The 25699-nt window shown below is 36.3% G+C and overlaps 1 protein-coding gene across 1 annotated transcript in view; it reads left to right on the top strand.

The window, feature by feature from the left end:
* LOC125232358 (sodium/calcium exchanger 1) overlaps positions 1–24006 on the top strand; it is a 220535-nt gene extending 196529 nt beyond the window's left edge. The window contains 5 exon segments of the mRNA XM_048137990.1: positions 11976–12075; positions 14989–15087; positions 17715–17873; positions 20625–20796; positions 23825–24006. Coding sequence (XP_047993947.1) covers positions 11976–12075; positions 14989–15087; positions 17715–17873; positions 20625–20796; positions 23825–23867 — 573 coding nt within the window. The 3' untranslated portion in view covers positions 23868–24006.
* The last annotated feature ends 1693 nt before the right edge of the window (positions 24007–25699 follow it).

Below are 25699 nucleotides of genomic sequence, written 5' to 3'. Positions count from 1 at the left end.
TGGGAATCGAGTTGTGTCGACGCTACGCCACTGCTAGGTACAGTCTGCTGCAAAGAAAAGTAGAGCCTCTTGTTTACAAATTAGTATGCAAGGGGGTCTACTTTTCTCTGCAGCTGACTGTACAGTCACTTTCACTTCTATGAATATTTATACATAATCGAAACTTGGTACTGAGAAGAAGGTTCAAAATTGAATACAGGTGTGTATATTCATGTAGTTGGCCGTACGTTCTTTGTTAAAATTCGTAGACTGTACGTAGAGACTGTTCGGAAAGATTCCCCGACTCTTCTCTTTCCGAACAGACTCTATTAGACAAGATTTTCATACTTGACCATTTTTATAAATAGATTAGGAAAAATATATATTTAACTTCTAGATAGTAGAGCGGCGAGAGGGTCTCGGAAAAAGTTGATGTGACTGGAGAGTATACTGCTGACAAGTGGAATCGTTGTGATCGGTAGACTTTACTGAGTACGAAATAATGACTTGTCGCATTCTCAGACTGTGGGGGGGTTAACTATGACGTCACAAAGATCGCGGTCCCGGGTTTCAATTTTTTGCCAATTTGTCTAGAACCCCTTATCCAGTTTTGAAAAATGAGGTGTCGATTGAAAGCGTATAACATGCTGATTAAGATTTATTATATGTGAAAAGTATAGTTTTGTTAGTTATTTTTTAATTAACAATAATGCAAAAAATACTTTTTTTTACTCTCTTTTTGATTTTTGTGACTCAAAAGGGCAATGAAAACGGCCACTTAGCTAAAAAATATGTTATATAAATCATTTAACTACATTATTAAACTATCTGTTGCTTTTTGAATTTCTACGATCGGATAATAAATGAGCAAACTACAACCACATACCTGTAGGCGGGGAGTACCGCTTGACACGCGTTCCCATACATTCGGCGTCTACCAAATTACACCTCGCGCAAAATTCGTTTCAAGCAGATATACCTGTAATCTTATTCATCGTAACCTATCAATATTGATATCATTTGAAAGCACAATTAAAGTATTTTAAAAAACAATGTCAATCATTTTTTTAAATCAATAATCGCCAGTCTGTGGTGGTTACAAAGGAAAAAAGTGGGTATGCAATTTGACTGGTTTCCTAGGTTTGATACCCTAGACGAGTTTAAAAGGGGAGGTAAAGGTGACATATTATGGGTTTTTCTCTGGCCTAAAAGCTACACAGAGGGTCAGGGGAGAAAAAACTAGGGTTTAAGTTTAGTTTTAAGTTATTTTTTCCTTTATTTGTTGATTTTATTGTGTTTAATTTTTTTTGTAATTTTATCAAGGATACACGTTGGTTTCTTTTGCTAAAAGTTGCCTTTTTTATGAAAAATGTTATGGATTTTATGGCTTTTTCCGATAGAGACTAAAATTAACTTTCAAATAAGGCCACATAGTCATACTTTTACTTATATAATATTAAGGGTATGACTATGTATCAGTATGACTATGTGACCTTATTTGAAAGTTAATTTTAGTCTATCGGAAAATGCCATGAAATTCATAACATTTCTCATAAAAAAGGGAATTTTCAGCAAAAGAAACCAATGTGTATCCTTGATAAAATTACAAAAAAATTAAACACAATAAAATCAACAAATAAAAGAAAAAATAACTTAAAACTAAACTTAAACCCTAGTTTTTTTCTCCCCTTCCTCTGTATAGCTTTTAGGCCAGATAACAACCCATATGTCACCTTTACCTCCCCTTTTAAACTCGTCTAGGGTATCAAACCTAGGAAACCAGTCAAATTGCATAACCACTTTTTTCCTTTGTAACCACCGCAGACTGGCGATTATTGATTTTAAGAAAATGATTGACATTGTTTCTTAAAGTACTTTAATTGTACTTTCAAAAGATACCAATATTGATATTGTTTCTTAAAGTACTTTAATTGTACTTTCAAAAGATACCAATATTGATAGGTTACGATGAATAAGATTAGAGGTATATCTGCTTGAAACGAATTTTGCGCGAGGTGTAATTTGGTAGACGCCGAATGTATGGGAACGCGTGTCAAGCGGTACTCCCCGCCTACAGGTATGTGGTTGTAGTTTGTTTATTTATTATCCGATCGTAGAAATTTAAAAAGCAACAGATAGCTTAATAATGTAGTTAAATGATTTATATAACATATTTTTTAGCTAAGTGGCCGTTTTCATTGCCTTTTTGAGTCACAAAAATCAAAAAAGAGAGTAAAAAAAAAGTATTTTTTGCATTATTATTAATTAAAAAATAACTAACAAAACTATACTTTTCACATATAATAAATCTTAATCAGCATGTTATACGCTTTCAATCGACACCTCATTTTTCAAAATTGGATAAGGGGTTCTAGACAAATTGGCAAAAAATTGAAACCCGGGACCGCGATCTTTGTGACGTCATAGTTAACCTCCCCACAGTCTGAGAATGCGACAAGTCATTATTTCGTACTCAGTAAAGTCTACCGATCACAACGATACCTCTTGTCAGCAGTATACTCTCCAGTCACATCAACTTCAAAACTAGACGACTTTTTTCAATTCCGCCGCCTTACCATAGAAGAGTATGATCGAATTTAAAACATCCCCAAATAAAAGTTTGTGTTCAAATACTTCTTGGTGATAACTTTAATAAACGTACAATACGTACTGCAGTATAGTATACAACTATACATATGTACATACATACATACATACAATCACGCCTGTATCCCATAAAGGGGTAGGCAGAACACATGAAACTACTAAAGCTTCAGTGCCACTCTTGGCAAATAAGGGGTTGAAAGAAAACGAAACTGTGACATTGCAGTGACAGGTTGCCAGCCTCTCGCCTACGCCACAATTTAACCCATATCCCAAAGTCGCCTTCTACGACACCCACGGGAAGAAAGGGGGTGGTGAAATTCTTAACCCGTCACCACACAGGTATATACATATGTACTGATAAAAAACCTACTTAACATGATTAGATCGCGGATCTAAGTAACGTGACAGTGACAGGCATATGTCTTTTCCAGAGAGTTACAAAAAATCCTCCGAAAGAATTCGGTGCTGACAGTGAGGACGTTTAGGGAATAATATTGGGGACAGTTGCTTTTCGTAGCTGAACCATGAAAAATTGTAAATTGTGATTCCGCATCTCTCTCTAAATGTAGCGCAGCTTTCTGAGTACGCAATGGTTAAATAACACGAGACTGTTTAGGTATAATTAATAGTATTTTATGCAACAGGCGTTTAAAAGAGGTCATAAAAGACAAGTGGCGTGGGTAACAATTTGAGGCGAATCCGAAAATTGTTATTAAGACGCCACGAGTATTTTTTGACTCAGTTAAACACCGTTGCATACAATACTTTTTCTACGACCATGCACTTAGTTTCTAATAGTTTTCTTGAATAACTTTCGTGAAATTCACACTGTTTCCTGTATTTTGACGCACAGGTTTGCACTGTCAGCTCAGCTGCCCAAAGCCTTTCCGCGCACGCGCGCAGTATCGTTATAACAATGCGAATGACAGAGCCAAACAATGCGTTTTCAGTTTTGTCGATACTGCGCGCATGCGCGGAAAGCCGGCAGACGCTGGCTTTGGGGAATAGACTTCTATGTAGGGTTTTAAAGATCTATGCACGACCCTGTAAATGACGAATAACAGTTCGGGAGTATATATTAAATAACGAACAATGCTTAAACGTTACAAAATATATATTAAATAACATGCATCTTAAAGTAAACAAACAGATCAAGTGACATGATATTGTCAAGCAGACAAAAATAAGAACAGGCGAAATATAAAATTCAAAATGCTTCACCGTAATCCAGTAACATATTAGGTAACATGCAAATAGTAAGATTATATAAATACACATTACATTTAAATCTAACACTTTTGTGGTGCATGTCCGAGGGAAAGTAAAAGCTCTTGTTTATTTAAAAATATGAATTGTTAAAAGATACAAGTAGGTATAAAGATACCAAAAATATTTTAAATATAAATTTCACCACACCAACTGGTAATGGATGAAAAATTTACATTTATCCACAAGAGTCAAAGTAACTAACTTCATACACATTAAAAGTTTTAACTTGATTTCCAAAGCTGTCTGGTAAAAATGATTTTTAAATATCTATTTTGAATAAATAATGTTTATGAAATTGATGGGCATATTTTTATTTTCTTGTCTGTTTTACTTTTTCTACCAAATGTGGGAATTTTTGTACTTTTTCTACTCAGAATCATGAGCTCTTTCGATTCCACAGAAGAAAAAATGTCTCACAGTTTTTTTCCACTGGGTTACAATTTCTCATACAACTTGTTTGATCGTAACTCAGAGGAAGACAAAAAAATGTATGGTAATTTTGGGACATTTCTTGTCTCTAGTAGAATCGAAAAAACTCATGTCACTCAATCACTTCTTTGTAGAAAAAAGTGCAAAAATTTCCAGATATAAAAAAGTGTAATCGACAACAAAATAAAAATATGCCTTATTAATATGCTTTATGTTTATAAGTGTTTTCCTCATGTTGGTATGGTGAAAAATGTTACGTCTTACTCAGTGGCAAAATTGTCTAAACCTTCGTGCCTCTACCCTACAACGCTCAATCAAAATATCACAATTTGCCAATATTGCCAATGCACCGGGGTTTAAACAACAACTTTGCCGCCTTATTAAACAAGTAACTGTTTCAAAGTTCTATCAAGAAATAACACGATTATAAATCCACCGATCGATTGTCGACCGGTCTGGCGCAGTCTCGACCGGTCTGGCGCAGTCGGTAGTAACCCTGCCTGCAGCGCCGCGGTCCCGGGTTCGAATCCCGGTAAGGGCATTTATTAGTGTGATGAGCACAGATATTTGTTCCTGAGTCATGGATGTTTTCTATGTATATAAGTATTTATATATTATATATATCGTAAATATCGTTGCCTGAGTACCCACAACACAAGCCTTCTTGAGCTTACCGTGGGCCTCAGTCAATCTGTGTAAGAATGTCCTATAATATTTATTATTATTATTTATTTATCAAAATTTGCCAATATTGCCAATGCACGGGGGGTTAAACAACAACTTTGCCGCCTTATTAAACAAGTAACTGTTTCAAAATTCCATCAAGAAATAACGCGATTAAAAATTTATTGACTTTGTAAAGTTAAAATTGTTATTGAAAACATTCTTTAAGCTTAAAATTGAAGGAAAACTTCTGGAATCTCATTAATCTGCTTAATCGGATGTAAAACGTGTAAGAAAAATCTAAATATGCACTTTTACAATTATAATGCTGTACAAAACTCTTGACGTCTTATTTTTCAACTAATCCATACTAATTATTATACATGGGAAAGTGTGTGCGTCTGTTTGTTTGTCCGTCTTTCACGGCAAAACTAACTTTTGAAGTGGAGATACTTTGTAGGCTAATAGTCCGTGATGCTAAGCAAGATCCACTAGGTTTCCCAAAATGTCCTATGTAGTTTGTATGAAACCTTCCTTTTTTGTTACCAGATTTCTATACATTTTCAGTAACAAAAAAGGAAAGTTCCATACAATCAACCTAGGACATTCTGGGAAACCTAGTGGATCTTGCTCAGCATCATGGACTCTATCAGCCTACCAATTTTTATCCAAATCGGAGACGTGATCCAAATGTACAACCTTATCGGGAATTGCTGGAAAATGCTTTCCAATCTCAGAAATATATTTTCTCTAAAAAATTGTAGATGCCATATTACAATACCTTCGAAACTAATGAAATAATATCAGCGTTCATAATATCGTGCAGTCTTTGTTGCTTACTACTAATAATATATGTAATTAAGAAGTAAGGTACTTAATCCGAATAGTAATTATGTACTTAAATGAAATTATATGAAGAAACTCTAATTAAAGCGACTCCACTCGACTGATTACATAAATCACGCAAACAGCTTATAATACGCAAACAGCTATAATAAACAGCTTATAAACTATACAGGGTGTCCCGCGACTATTACACAAGAAAGGAAATGCCTTAAATATTTTAGATAAGATATTTTGCTAAAATAAGACAATAATCTTAGTTTAAAAAGTTAATACTGCATTCAAAGATATTTTAAAAAGTATTTGCTTCGTTTGTAGATCTAACCGACATAAATGACATGATGACCGGTCTGGCTTAGTCGGTAGTGACCCTGCCTGCTAAGCCGCGGTCCTGGGTTCGAATCCCGGTAAGGGCATTTATTTGTGTAATGAGCACAGATATTTGTTCCTGAGTCATGGATGTTTTCTACTATGTATATAAGTATCGTCGCTTAGCACTCATAGTACAAGCTTTGCTTAGTTTGGGGCTAAGTTGATCTGTGTAAGGTGTCCCCAATATTTATTTATTATTTATAAATAGAAATAAATTATCCCTACTTTTATGCTTATCTAAAGAATGGAGAAAAAATAATCATCCTTTTTAAGTAATTTTAAAGAAAGTAACACGTAAACAGCTTGATTTAAATATCATCATCATCATCATCCCTGTTACGTTATCCGTTAGCCTGGCGTCTGCTTTTGACTACCTACTCATCCCAAGATTTGGCGTAGGCCTTAGTTTTCCATCTATTTCCTTTCATGTCTCATAGTTTTATTACATTCATACATACAATCACGCCTGTATCCCATAAAGGGGTAGGCAGAGCACATGAAACTGCTAAAGTTTCAGTACCACTCTTGGCAAATAAGGGGTTGAAAACGGAACGAAACTGTGACATTGCAGTGACAGGTTGCCAGCCTCTCGCCTACGCAACAATTCACCCCATATCCCACAGTCGCTTTCTACGACACCTACGGGAAGAAAGGGGGTGATCAAATTCTTAACCCGTCACCACACAGTTTTATTACGCCCTGTATAAAGTCTATTAACTATTCTTGTTACCAACACGCGGCTCCTAACCATCCAATTCTCATTCTTATGACATTAGGACATGTTCGATATTACTGTGTATGTGGATAATAAATATTGCTTACATCGTTAGGCACAGCCGGTCTAGCCAAAATGACAATCGTTGACGCTAAGTGATCTAAACAGTCTGTTTCTGTCGAGCTCACAGATTAAAACTTCTCTAACTAGTTCTATTTTTTGTCATAAAATCTATGAATTATAGAGCAGCGAAGTTAAGTGGTCCAATGATAGCAACCTTCCCCTTTGAAGGAAGCAGATGGACATGCCGAGCGATTTCGATTGAATACGCCCTCTTCTTGCACCCATACACACTTGTAGATGGACGCTCGTCGTGGTCGTGCATAGATCTTTAAAGGGCGGTTCTCAGGGATGACGTTCGGTGCCTGATTTCGGTGGTGATTTTTATTTACTACTTTATTGATATGTCAGTCAATTTACTAAAATCTAGCCTAAATATAAAAAATATTGGTGGTGGAGGCCTCCATTAGAACCTTATAGTTTGTAAGAAATCTGACATTTTAAAATCACCGAAATTATGTATGGGCACTGTAATCAATTTGCCCCACCGAATTCAATTTTTTACACATTATTCCACATTTCAACTTAATATATAACTTATTATTAAATTTATTAATATTTTTCAGTTTAATCCGATGACAGGTCATGTAAAAAGGCTCATAATCCTGCAATTTTACAAAATTTAACATGGTAATATGCTAGTCATTATCGAGTAGAGAATTTTGTACCCATAGAGTGGCTTAATTTGCTTAGAAACATAGTTCTATGTTTTTACAAGGTATATCCTACTATTTAAGTATGAAATATTAGAAAATAATGAACATTTAATCAGTTTACAACGTGGCAATCGAAGTCGGTGGTCACTTTTTTTGATATCGGTGGTCAAAAAATCCACCGAAACCACGGAAATCAACTCCACTGATATCAAATTTTATAGCTTTTTAGGGTTCCGTAGTCAACTAGGAACCCTTATAGTTTCGCCATGTCTGTCTGTCCGTCCGTCCGTCCGTCCGTCCGTCCGTCCGTCCGTCCGTCCGTCCGCGGATAATCTCAGTAACCGTTAGCACTAGAAAGCTGAAATTTGGTACCAATATGTATATGAATCACGCCGACAAAGTGCAAAAATAAAAAATGGAAAAAATGTTTTATTAGGGTACCCCCCCCTACATGTAAAGTGGGGGCTGATATTTTTTTTCATTCCAACCCCAACGTGTGATATGTTGTTGGATAGGTATTTAAAAATGAATAAGGGTTTACTAAGATCGTTTTTTGATAATATTTATATTTTCGGAAATAATCGCTCCTAAAGGAAAAAAAAGTGCGTCCCCCCCCCCTCTAACTATTGAACCGTATGTTTAAAAAATATGAAAAAAATCACAAAAGTAGAACTTTATAAAGACTTTCTAGGAAAATTATTTTGAACTTGATAGGTTCAGTAGTTTTTGAGAAAAATACGGAAATCTACGGAACCCTACACTGAGCGTGGCCCGACACGCTCTTGGCCGGTTTTTTTGGAGATAACTGCAATAGCATGAATGATACAGAGGAGATGTTACAATGACGTAATAACATACTTTCAAGGATTTGTTAGTACCTTACATAACGACAAATGGACCTAAACTGTGGGAGTAAATTGATCCACCGAATCTTAAAAAACATGGGACCAAACCCAGCGAACGACTGAGAAACCTTCAAAAAGTCCCCTTTATAAAACGGTACTACATCTCCTCTACACTGAATGGTTAAAACATAGCTAAAACTAACTACTTTGTGCTACTACGTCCCTGATCTACTAATTTGTAAGAGTAATGTCATGTTTAAAAAATTACACCGAAATCAGTCACTAGCCCGGGACACATGGTAAATTTGTCTTTACTCGATGAGTTTAGCTAACATATTATTTTTATACAGAAAATATGATGGGTTAACTAATACCTTATACGTGAATATCTATAACAACTGCGATCAACAACTCCATTTTGAGTTATGATTTTTTGTTTTGCAAATTTTGAGTGCGGGACACGCCCACCGACGGTCATTTTTCGCATTTAATATTTTATTACTCATATCATACAAATAATAAATAAATAATGTTAAGGTGTACCAAATAGAACAGAGGCTAAAGATTATGCCTGATTTAATTCAGATTTTTAGAACAGTCCATTCTGACGTTTTTTGCCTCGGACACGTAAAAACGCGCCTCCTGAGAAATGCCCTAAAACCCTACATAAAAGTCAGCTCCGCGGGCTTCCCGCGCATGCGCGCAGTAACGAAAACATTGAAAACGCATTGTTTCGCTCTGTAACCATGGCAACGCATTTTTATAACGTTACTGCGCGCGTGCGCTGGAAACCGGCGGGGGATGGCTTTGGGCAGCTGGCTCGAGCGCTGGCAGTGCAAACCTTTGCGTCGAAATACAGAAGACAGTGGGAATTTCACGAAAATATATTCTAGAAAACTATTAAAAACTAAGTGCATAAAAAAAGTATTGTATGCAACGGTCTTTAACTGAGTCAAAAAATACTCATGGCGTCATTATTAACAATTTGCGGCTTCATCACAAATTGTTACCCACGCCCCTCGTCTTTTTTGACCTCCTTTAAATGCCGGTTGCATAAAAAGCTACATTCAAACGGGCTTACAATACTCGTAAGTACTTTTAAATCGTCAACATTGTTCAGTTGTGACGTTGGCAAGGTTTCCATTTATTCGATCCTTGGAAAAGTCTGCCATTTCCGTTGATTGCAGATTGACGAGCGAAGGCCGGGATATAATGTACCTATTCATAAGGTGTACTGGGGAAAAGGATAACGTGTGTGTATTGGAAATATTACAAAAATATCTGAAAATGACCTTGACCTTGACTTATATTTGTCCCTACAGTGACTACGCTGGTATTTATTTATATTAGTAATAATGGAATGGAATCTTTGGAAGCGCTGGTAGCCCAGCGGTAAGTACGTGCGACTCGTTCCGGAGGTCGCGGGTTCGAACCCCGGTGCGCACCAATGAGTTTTTCGGAATTTATGTGCGAAATGTCATTTGATATTTGCCAGTACAGTAGAACCCAATAAGTTAAAACGATTAAAACGATCGTTTAATACGATTTCCCGCATTATACGCCATTTTACGCCGGTCCCTACAATTTGAGACTTGTCTTCAGACATTTTTTCACGGTTAATACGACTCGCGTTCCCGCTTAATACACCATCTAAAACCACTCACCTTGCATTACTTTACAACTTTATTTATGCAGGTGACAATTATCGGAACTAATTGTACTGTACTAATTACGCGATTCTGGCGACACCGCCACCCGTAAAGATTAATTTGTAATTTGTCGTCCTAACTCAGCGGTTAGTGCGATAGTTCGTACCTACCTACATACACTTCGCTCATTATCACTGCTGCAGTGTTGAGTCTCTGAATTCTTTGTCCCATCTTTGGTTCAGTGATGTCAAAAATAAGAAGAAAAACATTAATGCTCCAAGAAAAAGTAACCATATTAAAAGTTTACGATGAAAAATCACATTTTTTTCTCGTTTAATACGATTTCCCGTATAATACGCTTTTTTGGCTGGGTCCCCTCAGAATCGTTTTAAGCGGGTTCTACTGTAGTGCCTACGCCAAAATCTTAGGATTAGTTGTCAAAGCGGACCCCAGGCTCCCATGAGCCGTGGCAAAATGCCGGGATATCGCAAGGAGGATGATGATGGAATGGAATATTTGGTATATTGGGGAAAAGGAAAGGGGACCATTTTATAAGCCTTTAATTTTAATACAATGAAACGAAAACCTTTTTTAACAAACGCTTACTGTTGAGATGATTAGTACAAATCTCTATATTTATTTTTTTCGTGTAATATACACACGTGTAATGTACAGTAATCTGCAAATGTGCACAGCGAAGCTATCAATGAATTCATTCATAATTTCTCATCCAATTTAGCAACTCACTGTACTCTGAGTTTGTTATTTAGATAAAGTAATTACCTATGATTAATTAAATATCAGATTTTTATTCCATATTTGTATTGAGAAGGTGATAAAAATAAAATTAATCCAACTGGCGTAGCGCACTAGTTCAATAAACTTTTCCCCTCACTAGCTCGGAAACACGTGTTTTATCCTTTAATGCCAGCGGGTAAAAACGCATTGTATCCACTAGTGGGTAAAGTAATTTGACCTTGAATATAGTCAAATTAACTTCTTTAAAATTGATAAAAATAGGTGAATCTAGTAATGAAGATGATTTACCACCTGTGGAACTACTGGAAGCAGTGATAATAGTTATTTGTTATACAAGGGGGCAAAGTTGTATTTTAACGCCGAGTGTGGAATTGAAAAACGAGCAAGTGAAAGGATTCTATAGTTGAACCACGAGCGAAGCGAGTGGTTCGAGAATAGAATCCTGAACTTGCGAGTTTTTTAACACACGAGATGTAAAATACATTTGCACCCGAGTGTAACACAAAACTTTTCCCCTCACTATAGCGAGGAAACTACAACGCAAAAAATGCGTTTATCACTGCTTCCAGTAGTTCTACAGGTGGTAAATCATCTTTATTACTAGATTCACCTACTTTTATCAATTTCAAAGCAGTTAATTTGACTTTATTCAAGGTCAAATTACTTTACCCACTAGTGGATAAAATGCGTTTTTACCCGCTGGTATTAAAGGACAAAACACGTGTTTCCGAGCTGGTGAGGGGAAAACGCATTTTTTGCGTTGTAGTTTCCTCGCTATAGTGAGGGGAAAAGTTTGGTGTTACACACGGGTGCAAATGTATTTTACTTCTCGTGTATTGAAAAACTCGCTAAATTCAGGATTCTATTCTCGAACCACTCACTTCGCTCGTGGTTCAACTATAGAATCCTTTCACTTGCTCGTTTTTCAATTCCACACTCGGCGTTAAAATACAACTTTGCCCCCTTGTATAACAAATAACTATTATCGCATCGGTGTGTCCCTATCGCACTTCCAAATAGTGCGAAAAGGACGACCTGACCTATCTCTGCAACCTTTCTTTTGTTTCAGAACACGGTGGACAAGCTGGTGCAAAGGGCGAACGCGTCTATAATCATAGGCACGTCGTCTTGGAAGGAACAGTTCTCTGAGGCTCTCACAGTCAGCTCGGGTAAGGACACTTATTTATATCAGGGGCCCATTTCTCAAAACTGAAAGTTGCAAGTTACAAGCGGAAGTCTCCTTCCAACTCAATAAAACATCATTTATTTCATTCAAATACTACAAAACACATTACACAGGCAATCATAAATTAAAAAAAAAAAACAATACCACTAATCACATTTGTCATCCGCAACGCAGGCTTCGTCGGGTCCATATTGGCTCATATAAAATTATTTGTTATAAAATTATTGTTTATACCGATTTGTGCTCCGAATGATCATTTCTCATAATTTTACTTATCATAATTTTGTTTCATTATTATCAATAGTACTACTATCACTGTTCATAATAATCATTTAGTCGAAAATTTTTAATCATAAATTCTATACAAATATTTAATAACATTCATAATTTTGTGTTTAAGAAAATCATTCATCATAAAATTATTTAAAAAGTTTTGGGGAAGTTCTATGAAAAACTTGTGCCATTTATAGAAGCGCGCTTGAAGCTTTTACAGTGACATATACAATTTACATTAAAAATTCGTTTCTGGTTCGCTCACGGTCAACCTAACACGCTCCTCCTCGCTACGCTCGTCGTCGCACCTAACTGGATTGTCACATGTCATGTCTGTTCTGTTAACAATAATATAACGATAAATTATATTACTCGCAATCGTTATGATCAATAAGTATATAAACATAAACATTAGTATAAAACGTATTTATGATGAATGACATTATGAACATAAGTCATTCGAAGTTACGATAGTTATTAACATAAAATTGTTATAAATAATGATCATTATAATGTAAAATTGTATGAGAAACATTTTCGGACTACCAATAATCTATATAACAATTTTATATGAACTTTGGCGCACCCGGCTTCGTCAGGTGGCCACAAATGCAATCAGCACCATGCTTCGTCACAACCAAACCAATGATGATATCCGCAACAGGCTTCGTCATATGTCTAAATAATTTAATAAATTAAGTTGGAAAGCATAATATGCTTTCCAACTTGTCATATTAGTGGACATTGACAACCACTTGTAAATTGTAACTTGTACCAAATTGTCAAAACCAAAGAGGATCGAGTATTATAGAGTAGTTACCTTTGAACTAAAATGTGTAATCACAGTGCATAGACTGCCATCTCTCGACACAGGCTTAAAACTTTTGAACCTCAGTTTTGATAATTTGGCCCATATTCTTAGCTTGACATGTTTTAAAATGTCAAATATTAATATTAGCGCCATCTAGCTGAGCGTACCCCAAAGGTGTGATGCCATCTAGGCCACCGTACCTTTTTCTGTATGGTACTGAGGTAAGTTTTTTTCTTAGACTTTACCTGTCTATACGGAGTTGTATGTCTTTGTCAAAACTGAGGTTCAAAAGTTTTAAGCCTGTGTTAAGAGATGGCAGTATATACACTGTGATTACACATTTTACTTCGACAGTAACTCTCTAAAACTCGATCCTCTTTGGTATAGGGTAGGTTTGTCATAAATAAAACGGTAGTGCCAATTCCAAAATATCGACTTTGAAATTATTTGACTTAACTACAGAGAGCTGGCGTTTGAGCTTGGCCGATTTGGCTGTGCTCTTATTTAAATTATGATTTCCTAACAATTTCAGGTAAATTACATTTACATTCAAGTCAAGATGGACGTAAGAACAGATATGTTTACGATAAATATGACAATATACCTATGTTTTATTATGACCTGTAAAATTTAAAGAAATAAAAGTAGTTATGCAATCGTATAACATAATAAAGCGGTGCAGACATTTCGGCGACACTAAGAGCAAATTTAAACTTAGTCGGTAAACCAGTTTTATAGTTCAAGTGAGCAGTTTTCGTAATAAAATGTCTGTAGATGGCGTTGAAACTCCTGAAAACATCCATTACGCCCAGCTTTCAACCCAAAAAGGTATGAAAGTTGTAGGCGCACTCATTTCAGAAGTTTACAGTTATTCTGGAAACATAAATTGGGTGTATTTGAAAATATTTCTTTTCTCAAACATGCAATGAAATATTGTCTTTACGTTCCTTAAAATGGGCTGGGAAGTATCGCTTTTGGGCGCAACAACTCGAGAGGACTGTAAAGGGATTTCATATTATTTTTCAGGCCTAGGCCTGCAAAGTAACTTTTTTTTATAAAATATTGTCCTTTAGAGCATTTTTATTTTATTTCATTGTATGTTTGAGAAAAGCACTATACATGCCTCGGCGTGAAAACGGATTCCCGGCCTCGTATCCCTATCCGGCCTCGCTCACACGCTCGCTCGGCCGTATATACCCACTTGGCCGGAAATTCTCATTTTCCCGGCCTCTGATGTAATGTACTATTGCGCCAACTTTTACACCCTTAGTATAGATTTCATAGTTGTAGCCTAGTATTTATACAGTGTGTCAATCTAATACGGGCAAATTCCTTATTACGGGTGATTGGTATAGGACTTTACGAATTGAAATTAAAATCGAATGTAAACAGTAGACTCGTGTTAAACGCTTGTTGACTGTTAGTCATTAACTGTCATCGCAAAACATGTTTTCAGTACCTACATGGTTGCTGAGAAAAATAAAAAAAAATGTGGTGAAATTCTAGAGTAACTAAAAACACCTCTTAATTAATGCAGTAAAATACCACTACTTTAATAAAATTAATTCTAAGGAGTGTACAAGTTTCTAATGGGTTGGCAACGCGCACGTGACACTCCTTGAGTTGCAGGAGTCCATAGGTGGCTGTGACCGCTTTCCATCAGGCGGACCGTATGATTGTTTGCCACCGACGTAGTATAAAGAATTGGTTAAATATATCGCCCGTATAAGGTTTACACATTGTATATACTCAATTTTCTTTCGTTTATATTTTAGGATATGGAGTTTTATTAACAATTTCTCTTTTTTTCAGGATCCGATGACCCTGACGAGCCCCCGTCAGTATCTGACTACTTGATGCACGTTCTGACTGTATTTTGGAAGATTATTTTTGCCCTCATCCCCCCGACAGGTAAGTAAGCACAGGAAAATTTCATTTCTCGTAAAGAAAAACACGCCTGTCTTCAAAAAATGATAGGTAGAATATAACACTTTAAATTCTCGCGTTTTGTACACATATTTGAAGTCAACCTGTGTGTGCAACAGGGGCCCGTTTCTCGAACGGTACAAGCCTTGTATTACAAGTGCGCGAACTGTCAAATCGTATGGGGTTGTCATGGAAACACACTTGTAATACACCTAACCTTTCGAGAAACGGGCCACTGGCCGAAACGTTGGAAAAAAGGTAAAATAATGTCTAATTAATCGCGTTCAACCTGTCTGTGACTTTAGATAACACAACCTATAGCACACTCAATGAAGCCTATCTCGCGGGAAATAATTCGTGTATAGGCAAATTTTGGCATAGTTGTAGGGAATGATGTTCTAATCCACATACTCAAAGTACTGATGGGTAGGGGAGGAGCTAACGGGTGGAGGGGAGTGTAAAGGTCCCTTTTTTTAGTTTTTCGCGAATAACTCTTAAACTGTGGCACATAGCAAGAAATGTTCTGAAACACAAGTAATCTTCATAAAATTCTCTACAAAAAAGTCTTATACACTTTTTATCTGGGACCAATCGTTCATGAGATACGGAAGGGAAAAGATGGACAATAAAGGAATAAACTCATTTGTTTATGAACAATACGTTTATTCTTATAGAGACGCGGTAGCGTATCAAGCCAGGTTCAAGTAACAAAAGTAGCAAGCAGCACCGTGTGTAATATTACACGAACCGTTTGGAGCCACATTTGACCCCCTTCTAACTCAAAAACTATATCACATAAACGTGTTATAATGCAACGTAAAAAGAAACCAACGCGCGTAGTAAAAGTATGAGCTATAAGCGCTCCTCAATAAGTCCGGTACTAGCAGCCCGCTTTAGTGCGTTTTCACATTATCCGATCCGATATCGGATGTCGGAAGGATTTCAAAGGCAAAAATCCAAGACGGCGCCTTAAATGTACGGGATATCGGTCCTACTTCCGATATCGGATCGGATAATGTGAAAACGCACTTATCCCGCGCGCGCGCAGCCCTTTATAAGCCACCGCGCGGCCAGCGCTCGCTCATCTCAGTCGTCCTCAAAACGTCGACGTAAGACCGCCCCACAAGGATGGGGCGCGACCAGATACAGCCCTCACAGCGCCCAGCGCGGAAGGGGCTACTCACGTTTATGTGATATAGTTTTTGAGTTAGAAGGGGGTCAAATGTGGCTCCAAACGGTTCGTGTAATATTACACACGGTGCTGCTTGTTACTTTTGTTACTTGAACCTGGCTTGACACGCTACCGCGTCTCTATAAGAATAAACGTATTGTTCATAAACAAATGAGTTTATTCCTTTATTGTCCATCTTTTTTCCCTTCCATATCTCGTGAACGATTGGTCCCAGATAAAAAGTGTATAAGACTTTTTTGTAGAGAATTTTATGAAGATTACTTGTGTTTCAGAACATTTCTTTCTATGTGCCACAGTTTAAGAGTTATTCGCGAAAAACTAAAAAAGGGACCTTTACACCCCCTCCACCCGTTAGCTCCTCCCCTACCCATCAGTACTTTGAGTATGTGGATTAGAACACCATTCCCTACAACTATGCCAAAATTCGCCTATACACGAATTATTTCCGCCGACGGACAGTTAAATGTCTTCGTTAGGCGTGCTACTACGTAGTAGCGTTATTACGGGACGCCAGTTTTTTTATACAAATAATAACAGAAATAATACAAATAAAACATCACTACAATTTATCGCTCCGTTTTGCCGCGAAAGACGGACAAACATACAGACACACACACTTTCCCATTTATAATATTAACCTCGTAAGGCCCACTATAGTTAGTTTTCTCATTTTGAATTTGAGCCTTATTCTATAAATAAATTGGTAAGATTTTCGTTTGTTTCAAAAATCAATGTAACAATGGAAATTCTACTTTATTCCGTTCGTGGAAGGTTCAAATTAGATTGCAATACTATGTACATTGTAATGTACATTGGGCCTTACGAGGTTAGTATGGATTTGTAGAAATTTAACTAAGTATTAAATACAATTAATTTAATTTTCTGTAGTTTTAAGAATTCGTTTCCACCATAATTATCCTTTTACACGTTTTAATTAAACATGTAATTAGTATAATTAAATTAACGACATTCCCCCACGCAAAATTAAATTCTCGCAAGAGTTATGTCCACAAAGAAGCTCATTCGTGTTCGACTCATAATTTGTCCCTCGACAAAACGTTGCGAGTAGTTGGTTCTGTTTTCGCAATTTGGTGTGTTTTTGAAGTGAAGCTTCTAATCCGACTTCCAACTGCAGCGCGTAACACTCAGTCATTGTTACGCCGTGGCTTGCGTGGGCGACGGTCGCGCGATTATCGCGCGACGGCGATGCGACGCATACGAAATCAAACCTTATCGATATGGAAGTATGAGACGCGACGGCGACGGCTGCGCGACGGTCGCGCGACCGTCGCCCACGCAAGACACGGCGTTACTTTGCGTGGAATGCCGCTCACAGCGCGTAACATTGACCCCTCCTGTATCGTCTTAACCCGTCACCACACGGGGCATATTAACTTACTTATATATGATTTTTTCCCAGATATCGGCGGAGGCTACGTATGCTTCGTGATCTCCATTATCTGCATCGGCCTCGTCACAGCCGTTATCGGAGATGTGGCCTCGCACTTTGGCTGCACTCTTGGCATCAAGGACTCTGTGACGGCTATAGTGTTCGTGGCGCTAGGAACTAGTATACCAGGTAAAACATATTTATTTTTCTCTTTAGACCATACATTGGCAGAAGCTACCTATAAAATATACTTGGCAATTTATACTGATCTCGTCACCGCCATTGACGGAGATGTGGCTTCACACTCATTTTGGTCATCAAGGACTTTGTGATAGCTATAGTGTTCGTGGCGCTAGGAACTAGTATACCAGGTAAATAAAGTTTTAAAAACACGTCTTGTATCAGCAATTAGGTTACATATGATTTGTGATTATTTTCATTGGCCTCATCATGTCCGATATTGACGATATGGCTTCGCACTTTGGCTGCACTTTTGGCATCAAAGACTCTGTGACGGCTATAGTGTTCGTGGCGCTAAGAACTAGTATACCAGGTAAAATATTAAAAACACGTCTTGTATCAGAAATTCCCTACAAATTGAATTGAATTGAATTGGTCTCGTCATTTGGTATTAAAAATGTAGCCTTTCACTTTAGCTGTACTCTTGGGATCAAGGACTCTGTCACTGCTTTAGTGATTGTGGCGCTAGGAAAAAAAAAATATACCAGGTAAAAAAAGATAATTATGTAACTCAATATCGCCCAAAATGTCGCTTAAGGGGTTTCTCCTTTCCCACGTCGATTTTTTAAATAAACCTGACAATATTTGGCGTGTGGACCGAAAATTTACAGTGGCTACATGCCTCTTAATCATTAAATTTGTATTAGCTTATTTTTTTCCGTTAAGTATAAAAAATTTAGCCTTTGGTTGTACTCTTGGCATTATAGTATTTGTGGCTTGTAGCGTTAGGAAAATTATACCAGGTGATATGATATTTTAAATAAACATGACAATATTTAAAATATTTTAAGCGTATTACGTCGATGTAACGCTCGACATGTTTCCATCCAATTCCGAAGATCTTTTGTCAGACATGACAATATTTAACGTTTGGAACATCTGTTGATCTGTTAAATATCTATTGAAACGTACGCCACATGACGGTCTCATTGAATATGTGGCCACGCACTTTCGTTACATTCTTTGCATCAATTACTCTGTGATCTTCTTCATTCAACTAGAAACTATCAGGCAAAATAAATTCTTACTTGTATGGCAAGGTTTTTGCTGAGCACAGGAATATTCACCTAGGTACGTTTTTCATCTATTTTGAAAAACAACATAAATATTGCCTTAATATCGGATGTCGCTGTAGCAGCAATCAGCACTGCAGCATTTAAAACAGAAAAAATGTTAGTACTCTCAGAATTTAAAAAATTGTGATGTGAAATAACCTAGTTAAAATTCAATTCTAAAGTATCAGCATAAATTGTATTATTTAAAACTTAATATTTACTGAAAAAAAAAATTGCGCCACACCGTGTCATAGCGTGGATCCATTACACGGAATAAGTGGTTAAAACGTGACCGGCTCATCTTACACCGGGCCAGTCTTCAGGGAGACAAGGCTTTTAGCTCTGGGGCGATCTTGAGCAACGGTACATAATGGCTGCAACGTGGGGTACAATTTTGTTGAATTTTACTGTACTTATAAGTATAGTCACAGAATATATAATAGTACAAGTACAGAAGGCCCACTGCTTTGATGTTCACAAAATGCCGCCTTTTAAATACCTACAAAATTCTAACAAAGAAAAGAGCCGCACGTGCGCAGCGTCGGACGATAGGGTTGCCTATGGGTTAAAACGAATTAATACTCATATAAAATGTTATACTATTATATTCAAGTCTTAGGTACTTTCTAGGTATACATATATACCTCTATTATATCCATACAGTATTTATATATTTTTGTTTAAGTCCCAACGTCACAAGCCTAGTTGAACTTTTCCGTGGGACTTAATCAATATTAGATCTGTGTAAGATTGTCCTATTCTATTCATGATGTCTATTTAACTAAACATAACATATGAACCTAAAAAAAAAACTCGTGACGTAAAGTAACAATAGAAAGTGCGAACGTGCGTTCCGTGAGAACGCGCGCCACCCCTGATTAGGCCGCGAACTCGCGGCCGCCGGCATGTACTTGTAGCGCGGCGATAGAATCGCGGAGTGAGCCGCCCCTGGTATAGTATAACTTTGTGTCACAGATATGCACCGTGTCTTTATTAAGTTCAGTTAACTTCGTCATATTGTTAGGTCCATTATAGGAAAAGGAATGGCATTGTTAGTTTTCTTAAATTCGTAATTTTTATGTAAAGAAAATCATACACCTGCGATAGATGTTAGGGCTTTACAATAATTAACTCTTATATTGAGAAATTCACATAACTTGTTTAGTGATATATTGTAATTAAAGTAATGCATATCCCCTCGGGCGGCAGAACAATATAATTGTAGATACTTAAATGAATGTGTGATTGGCGAAAAGCGTCGCAGTCGAAGCTTCTTGCCGCATTGAAGATTATAAATAGTTTTTTTTGTGTGGAGGAATATTTTGTTTCATAAAATTCACACATAAACACGATTATTAAAATAAACAACAGTATCAACATTTCAATCATCATGGTTCCGAGTTTCCAACATACCTGTTGCAGAAATAAATTAATGGTTTTACTTTTTTTTATAAAATACTATTTATATAAGTATGTATATCGTCGCTTAGCACCCATAGTACAAGCTTTGCTTAGTTTGGGGCTAAGTTGATCTGTGTAAGGTGTCCCCAATATTTATTTATTTATCTATTATAGACGTTTGTTTTATTTCAAAAGTGTGTACACTGTATTGATACTGAATTCTAACTCTGTTTTTTCTCCATAGACACATTTGCAAGCAAAGTGGCAGCCATCCAGGACAAGTACGCAGACGCGTCGGTTGGCAACGTGACAGGCTCCAATGCTGTCAATGTGTTCCTTGGCATTGGCGTGGCGTGGACGGTTGCTGCCATCGTCCATTGGAGTAAAGATGAGAAGTTCCTTGTAGATCCTGGGAAGTAAGTATAATAACTCCATTTAATCTCCTCAGATATATAACACAACAAAATGCGCCGATTAGCAAAGTTAAGGCTCGAAAGGTAAAAAGGTAAAAGGTAAAACAGTTTGACAACTGGACAAGCTGAATTGTTAAAAATCTACGTATTTAGGAGTGAATATTTATAAATATACTCTGTCAAACAAGTCTGTCAGTAAATAAGAAACAAGAAAACTATAGGTATCCTTTTCTATAGCACCCTAAAGAAAAGGACGGATATAGTTTTCTTTGTTCTTATTTACTGACAGACTTGTTTGACAAAGTATATATTCTAATGCTTATGACGCAAAGTTGAAATGCTAGGCAAATGTGTTCACTTCAAAATGCAGATGCAAATATCAGGGCAATAATGATCGGCTGCGATGTGAAACAGATTCCTGTAGGCCTAGCACATGATGGCCGCGGGAGTATGTCGCCGCGAGATAGATGCCACGTCTTCTTCTAACTGTATTAATGACATAAGGACGGGTAGTCTATCTCGCGGCGACATACTCCCGCGGCCATCATGTGCTAGGCCTACTGGTCATTGATTTGTATGAAATGCTGCGACCATCAGCCGGAAATGTCAGTAGATCCTCATTAATTCAAAGCATAACTCGAATCTCCTACCTATTCCTTTGACATTTATTTTTATGTAGAAAGATTTTAAAATTGCCGTGTGTTCTTTAGAGTGGAAAATGCTCGCTTCGCGGGGCTTCATCGCCTTGTTAACGGGTCAGAGAATAGAGCAAGGAGATATGACGAATGCAACCTGAAGTGTGTTTTGACTGAAACTTGTCCATCTTAATAAAAACTGCTAACTGCTGCATTTAGCCATAACTTGATCTTGAGTAAATAGGATAAAAACTATAGAAGCATAAATATATACTAAAAATTACAATTTTGACATCATCATATTAGCCCCTTATCGCCCACTTGCTCACTTCTGAATAAGTACCTAAGGTAAAATACCCTATAATGGACGGTGATGCCATTATGGACAAAAAACACAAATCCTTAAAAATAAGTATCTAAAATTAGTTTCTAACAACTGACGGCAATGTACAATAAACTAGATATAGAGCTGCTTAATTTTGTAGTTTCATTTAATTCGGTTAATTCTGAAGGATTTGGCGGCAAGATAAAAGTCATCAGTTTACTGAAAAAATATCAGGACGAATTCTTAGTAATGTTGCTAAGAGGGTTGAGTTCATGTATAAAATAATAAAAAAAAATAATACTCGGTGTAAACTTGAATGAGTTTTACTTAGTATAAGACATACATAGTTTGTTGCTCCAAAGATATAAAGAAATAGTGTTATTTTGCGAGTGTCCATAACTGGAACCGGAAAACAGCGTACCTCCTATGATGGACAAGGAACAATTTACGGAACTAAAATTTACAAGAAACAATCCTATGTTAAAATAACCCAAACTAATTTTATTTGGGGTATATAAAATTGACTCATTGAGTATCAGTTGGCTTTAAAAGCAAAATTTTAAACTTATTTCACTGTCCATAATGGGGGATCCATTACTGGAGAACTGCCGTCCATGATTAGAGAAAAAACACCTCGTTTTATTTTTTTACTATGAAGAAACCAATAGGAGTATCTATTCTGCAATACGCTTAAAATGTAAAAGAGGGATAAGACATTCAAGTTTTAACACTCTTAGCGGTAGAATTTTTACACATATCAGTTAAATATCAAAACTAGGCAAAATTTTATCTTAAACTGTCCATGATTGGGTCCGTTACGTTATACAGATTTGTTTTAGAATCGGCTTCCGTGTAACATTTTTATTTCTTTCTCGAATTTAAATACTCTAGAAGTTATTTTTTGGTTTTTATCAAATCATGAATAAATAATTAATTAAAGACAGACGACTGTCTGGCCTAGCGCGTCCTGGGTTCGAATCCCGGTAAGGGCATTTATCTGTGTGATGAACACAGATATTTGTTCCCGAGTCACGGATGTTTTCTATGTATATAAGTATGTATATCGTCGCCTAGCACCCATAGTACAAGCTTTGCTTATTTAGTCTGGGGCTAGGTTGATCTGTGTAAGATGTCCCTAATATTTATATTTTTAGTTAGTGTACCCCCCCTACATGTAAAGTGGGGGCTGATATTTTTTTTCATTCCAACCCCGACATGTGATATATTGTTGAATAGGTATTTAAAAATGAATAAGGGTTTCCTAAGATCGTTTTTTGATAATATTAATCTTTTCGGAAATAATCGCTCCTAAAGGAAAAAAAAGTGCGTCCCCCCCCTCTAACTTTTGAACCATATGTTTAAAAAATATGAAAAAAATCACAAAAGTAGAACATTATAAATACTTTCTAGGAAAATTGTTTTGAACTTGATAGGTTTAGTAGTTTTTGAGAAAAATACGGAAAACTACGGAACCCTACACTGAGCGTGGCCCGACACGCTCTTGGCCGGTTTTTTTATTTAATTTAGAAGCCAAGTTTTGTATTTGATTGGTTGTCTTACAAATGTTATAACTACCATCATTCGCCTGCCTACCCGAAATAATTTACAAATTATTTTTATACGTTATTTTAAACACCTTAAAATACAGAGTAGGTACAGAAGAAGACCGGGGTAGGTAGGTCTTGTCGATGTCAATATACTAAAAAAACATTGAGAACAAGAACTTGTTCATCTCAAAACTTAAGACACATCTGATAGAAAAAACCCATTATACCGTTAAAGAATTCATGGAAGAAACAAATACTTAATTACTTAATATCGCGTCGCGTGGTCGCGTTGTACACTTAACTTTAATACATACTTACTATACTACGGCTTTTATCATAAAAGCTCCTTAATTTAGTGTGTAATTCTGTATATTATAGAAACTACTAGTTATAAGAAAAATTGCTACACCCCACCGGGGTCCATGTGTAACTATCCACAATTTGTAACATCTATGTAAATACCATGGTTTGCAATAAAGATCTTACTTACTTACTTACTTACTAATTTTTGTTTTCTCCCACAGCCTCGCCTTCAGCGTCACGATGTTCTGCTCAGAAGCTGCCTAGCCGTTCTGGTACTCGTACTCAGGAGACGAAAATCCATCGGCGGAGAGCTCGGGGGTCCGCGCGGCGTCAAAATATGCACATCTATTTTCTTGTTCTCTCTGTGGCTCATTTACCTTACCATGTCCAGCTTAGAGGCTTACGACGTCATACCTGGATTCTAGTTTTAGAAATGTTTTTGGCTAATTATTGTAGGTGTTGCGAGGTTTTATTTAAACGCTGTGACAATAGTTGACGTCCATTTCTCTATGCACAACATTGAGAATATTTTTAAACGTATATTATTTCGTAAACTATAACTACTTTTCTCTAAAAATATCGTTTACCAAATAAATATTTGTACGACTTTCCAAATATTTTAAAATCGTAAAAAACAAACGAGGAAAATTTTGATTAGTAATGTTAAAAACTACGACACCCACGGGAAGAAAGGGGGTGGTGAAATTCTTAACCCGTCACCACACTGGAAGTCGACTGTGGGATATGGGTTAAATTGTGGCGTAGGCGAGAGGCTGGTAACAGTGGTAACCTGTCACTGCAATGTCACAATTTGGATTTCTTTCAACCCCTTTTTGCCAAGAGTGGCACTGAAACTTAGTAGTTCATGTACTCTGCCTACCCCTTTATGGGATACAGGCGTGATTATATGTATGTTTGTTTGTTAAAATCTGGATGAACTAGATTTGTACTGAGAAATGGTCATGTCGTCTCTTTTTCTCTTATAGGAACAGATTCTGTATTTTATTTTACTATATGCTTATGGAATAGAAATTGAATAACTAAAGTAACTGTTATCCCAGCTGAATATTTTCGTCATTAATACAATAGGGTATATAAATAAAATTTTAAAATGCCCTCAATGTGTATACGCAAACAATTTTAATGATACCTAGATGATGAGTAATATTTTTACCGATGTGGAGGTCAATTCTTAATATCATTGATATCTATTTAAGTTAAAAATGGTATCCAATTTAATGTGTGTGATATCTATCTAAAAGGTTTTTTTTTGTTGAATAAACGCGTATTGCTGACTTTGCAACATTGGATGCTACGGAAATCGTTCGAAATTTCAAAATGTAAGTTTGAATTCGAAATATAGTATCTTTAAAATCAGCAAAAAACATTATTACATAAAAAATATTACTGAAATCCTCTCAACCTTCTCAAATCTTCTCTTTGCCATATTTTTCCTCAATTTTAACTTTTAAAAGGGGTCTCATAAAATGAGGTTAAAATTAGCTAGAAAACCAAGTAACACCATTAAGATGATTTAATATTTGAAAAACAGAATAGTAAATTTATTTGAATATTTTTATTCATTTATTAGATTTGTCGTTCATATAAAAAAAATGATATAATAAATAAAAACCGGCCAAGTGCGAGTCGGACTAGCGCACCGAGGGTTGATATAATAAATAATGAACATCTTAACACTAACATAAATGTGCCATAATGGTCTACTAATTCTTAACATCTATTAAAAAACGATTACAATGTACAATAATATACGTTGCATATAATTGATACTTACAAATACAAATACATGCTTTTTTACATTACTTATAATTTAGTTTGTACAACTGAATAACTCTTAATAATCTGTAAGTCAACGTGTAGATATAAAAAAAATTGTATATTGGTTTCGTTTAATATATTTTTGTTGATTTTAAGTATATTATGCATCTAATTTAATAATTCCTTGATAAAACAACAACAAAAAAAATCATGCCATTAGTTTTTTATGTGAAGGTTATAAGAGTTGTTCAAGGTTACAAGCAAAAATGTATGAAAAATAAGGAGCCGCGACTTATTTTTTAGAAAGTTTATTGTAG

Source organism: Leguminivora glycinivorella, chromosome 13, assembly GCF_023078275.1.
Source record: "Leguminivora glycinivorella isolate SPB_JAAS2020 chromosome 13, LegGlyc_1.1, whole genome shotgun sequence".
NCBI classification, from domain to species: Eukaryota; Metazoa; Arthropoda; class Insecta; order Lepidoptera; family Tortricidae; genus Leguminivora; species Leguminivora glycinivorella.
This window is presented reverse-complemented; position numbering and strand designations above follow the sequence as displayed.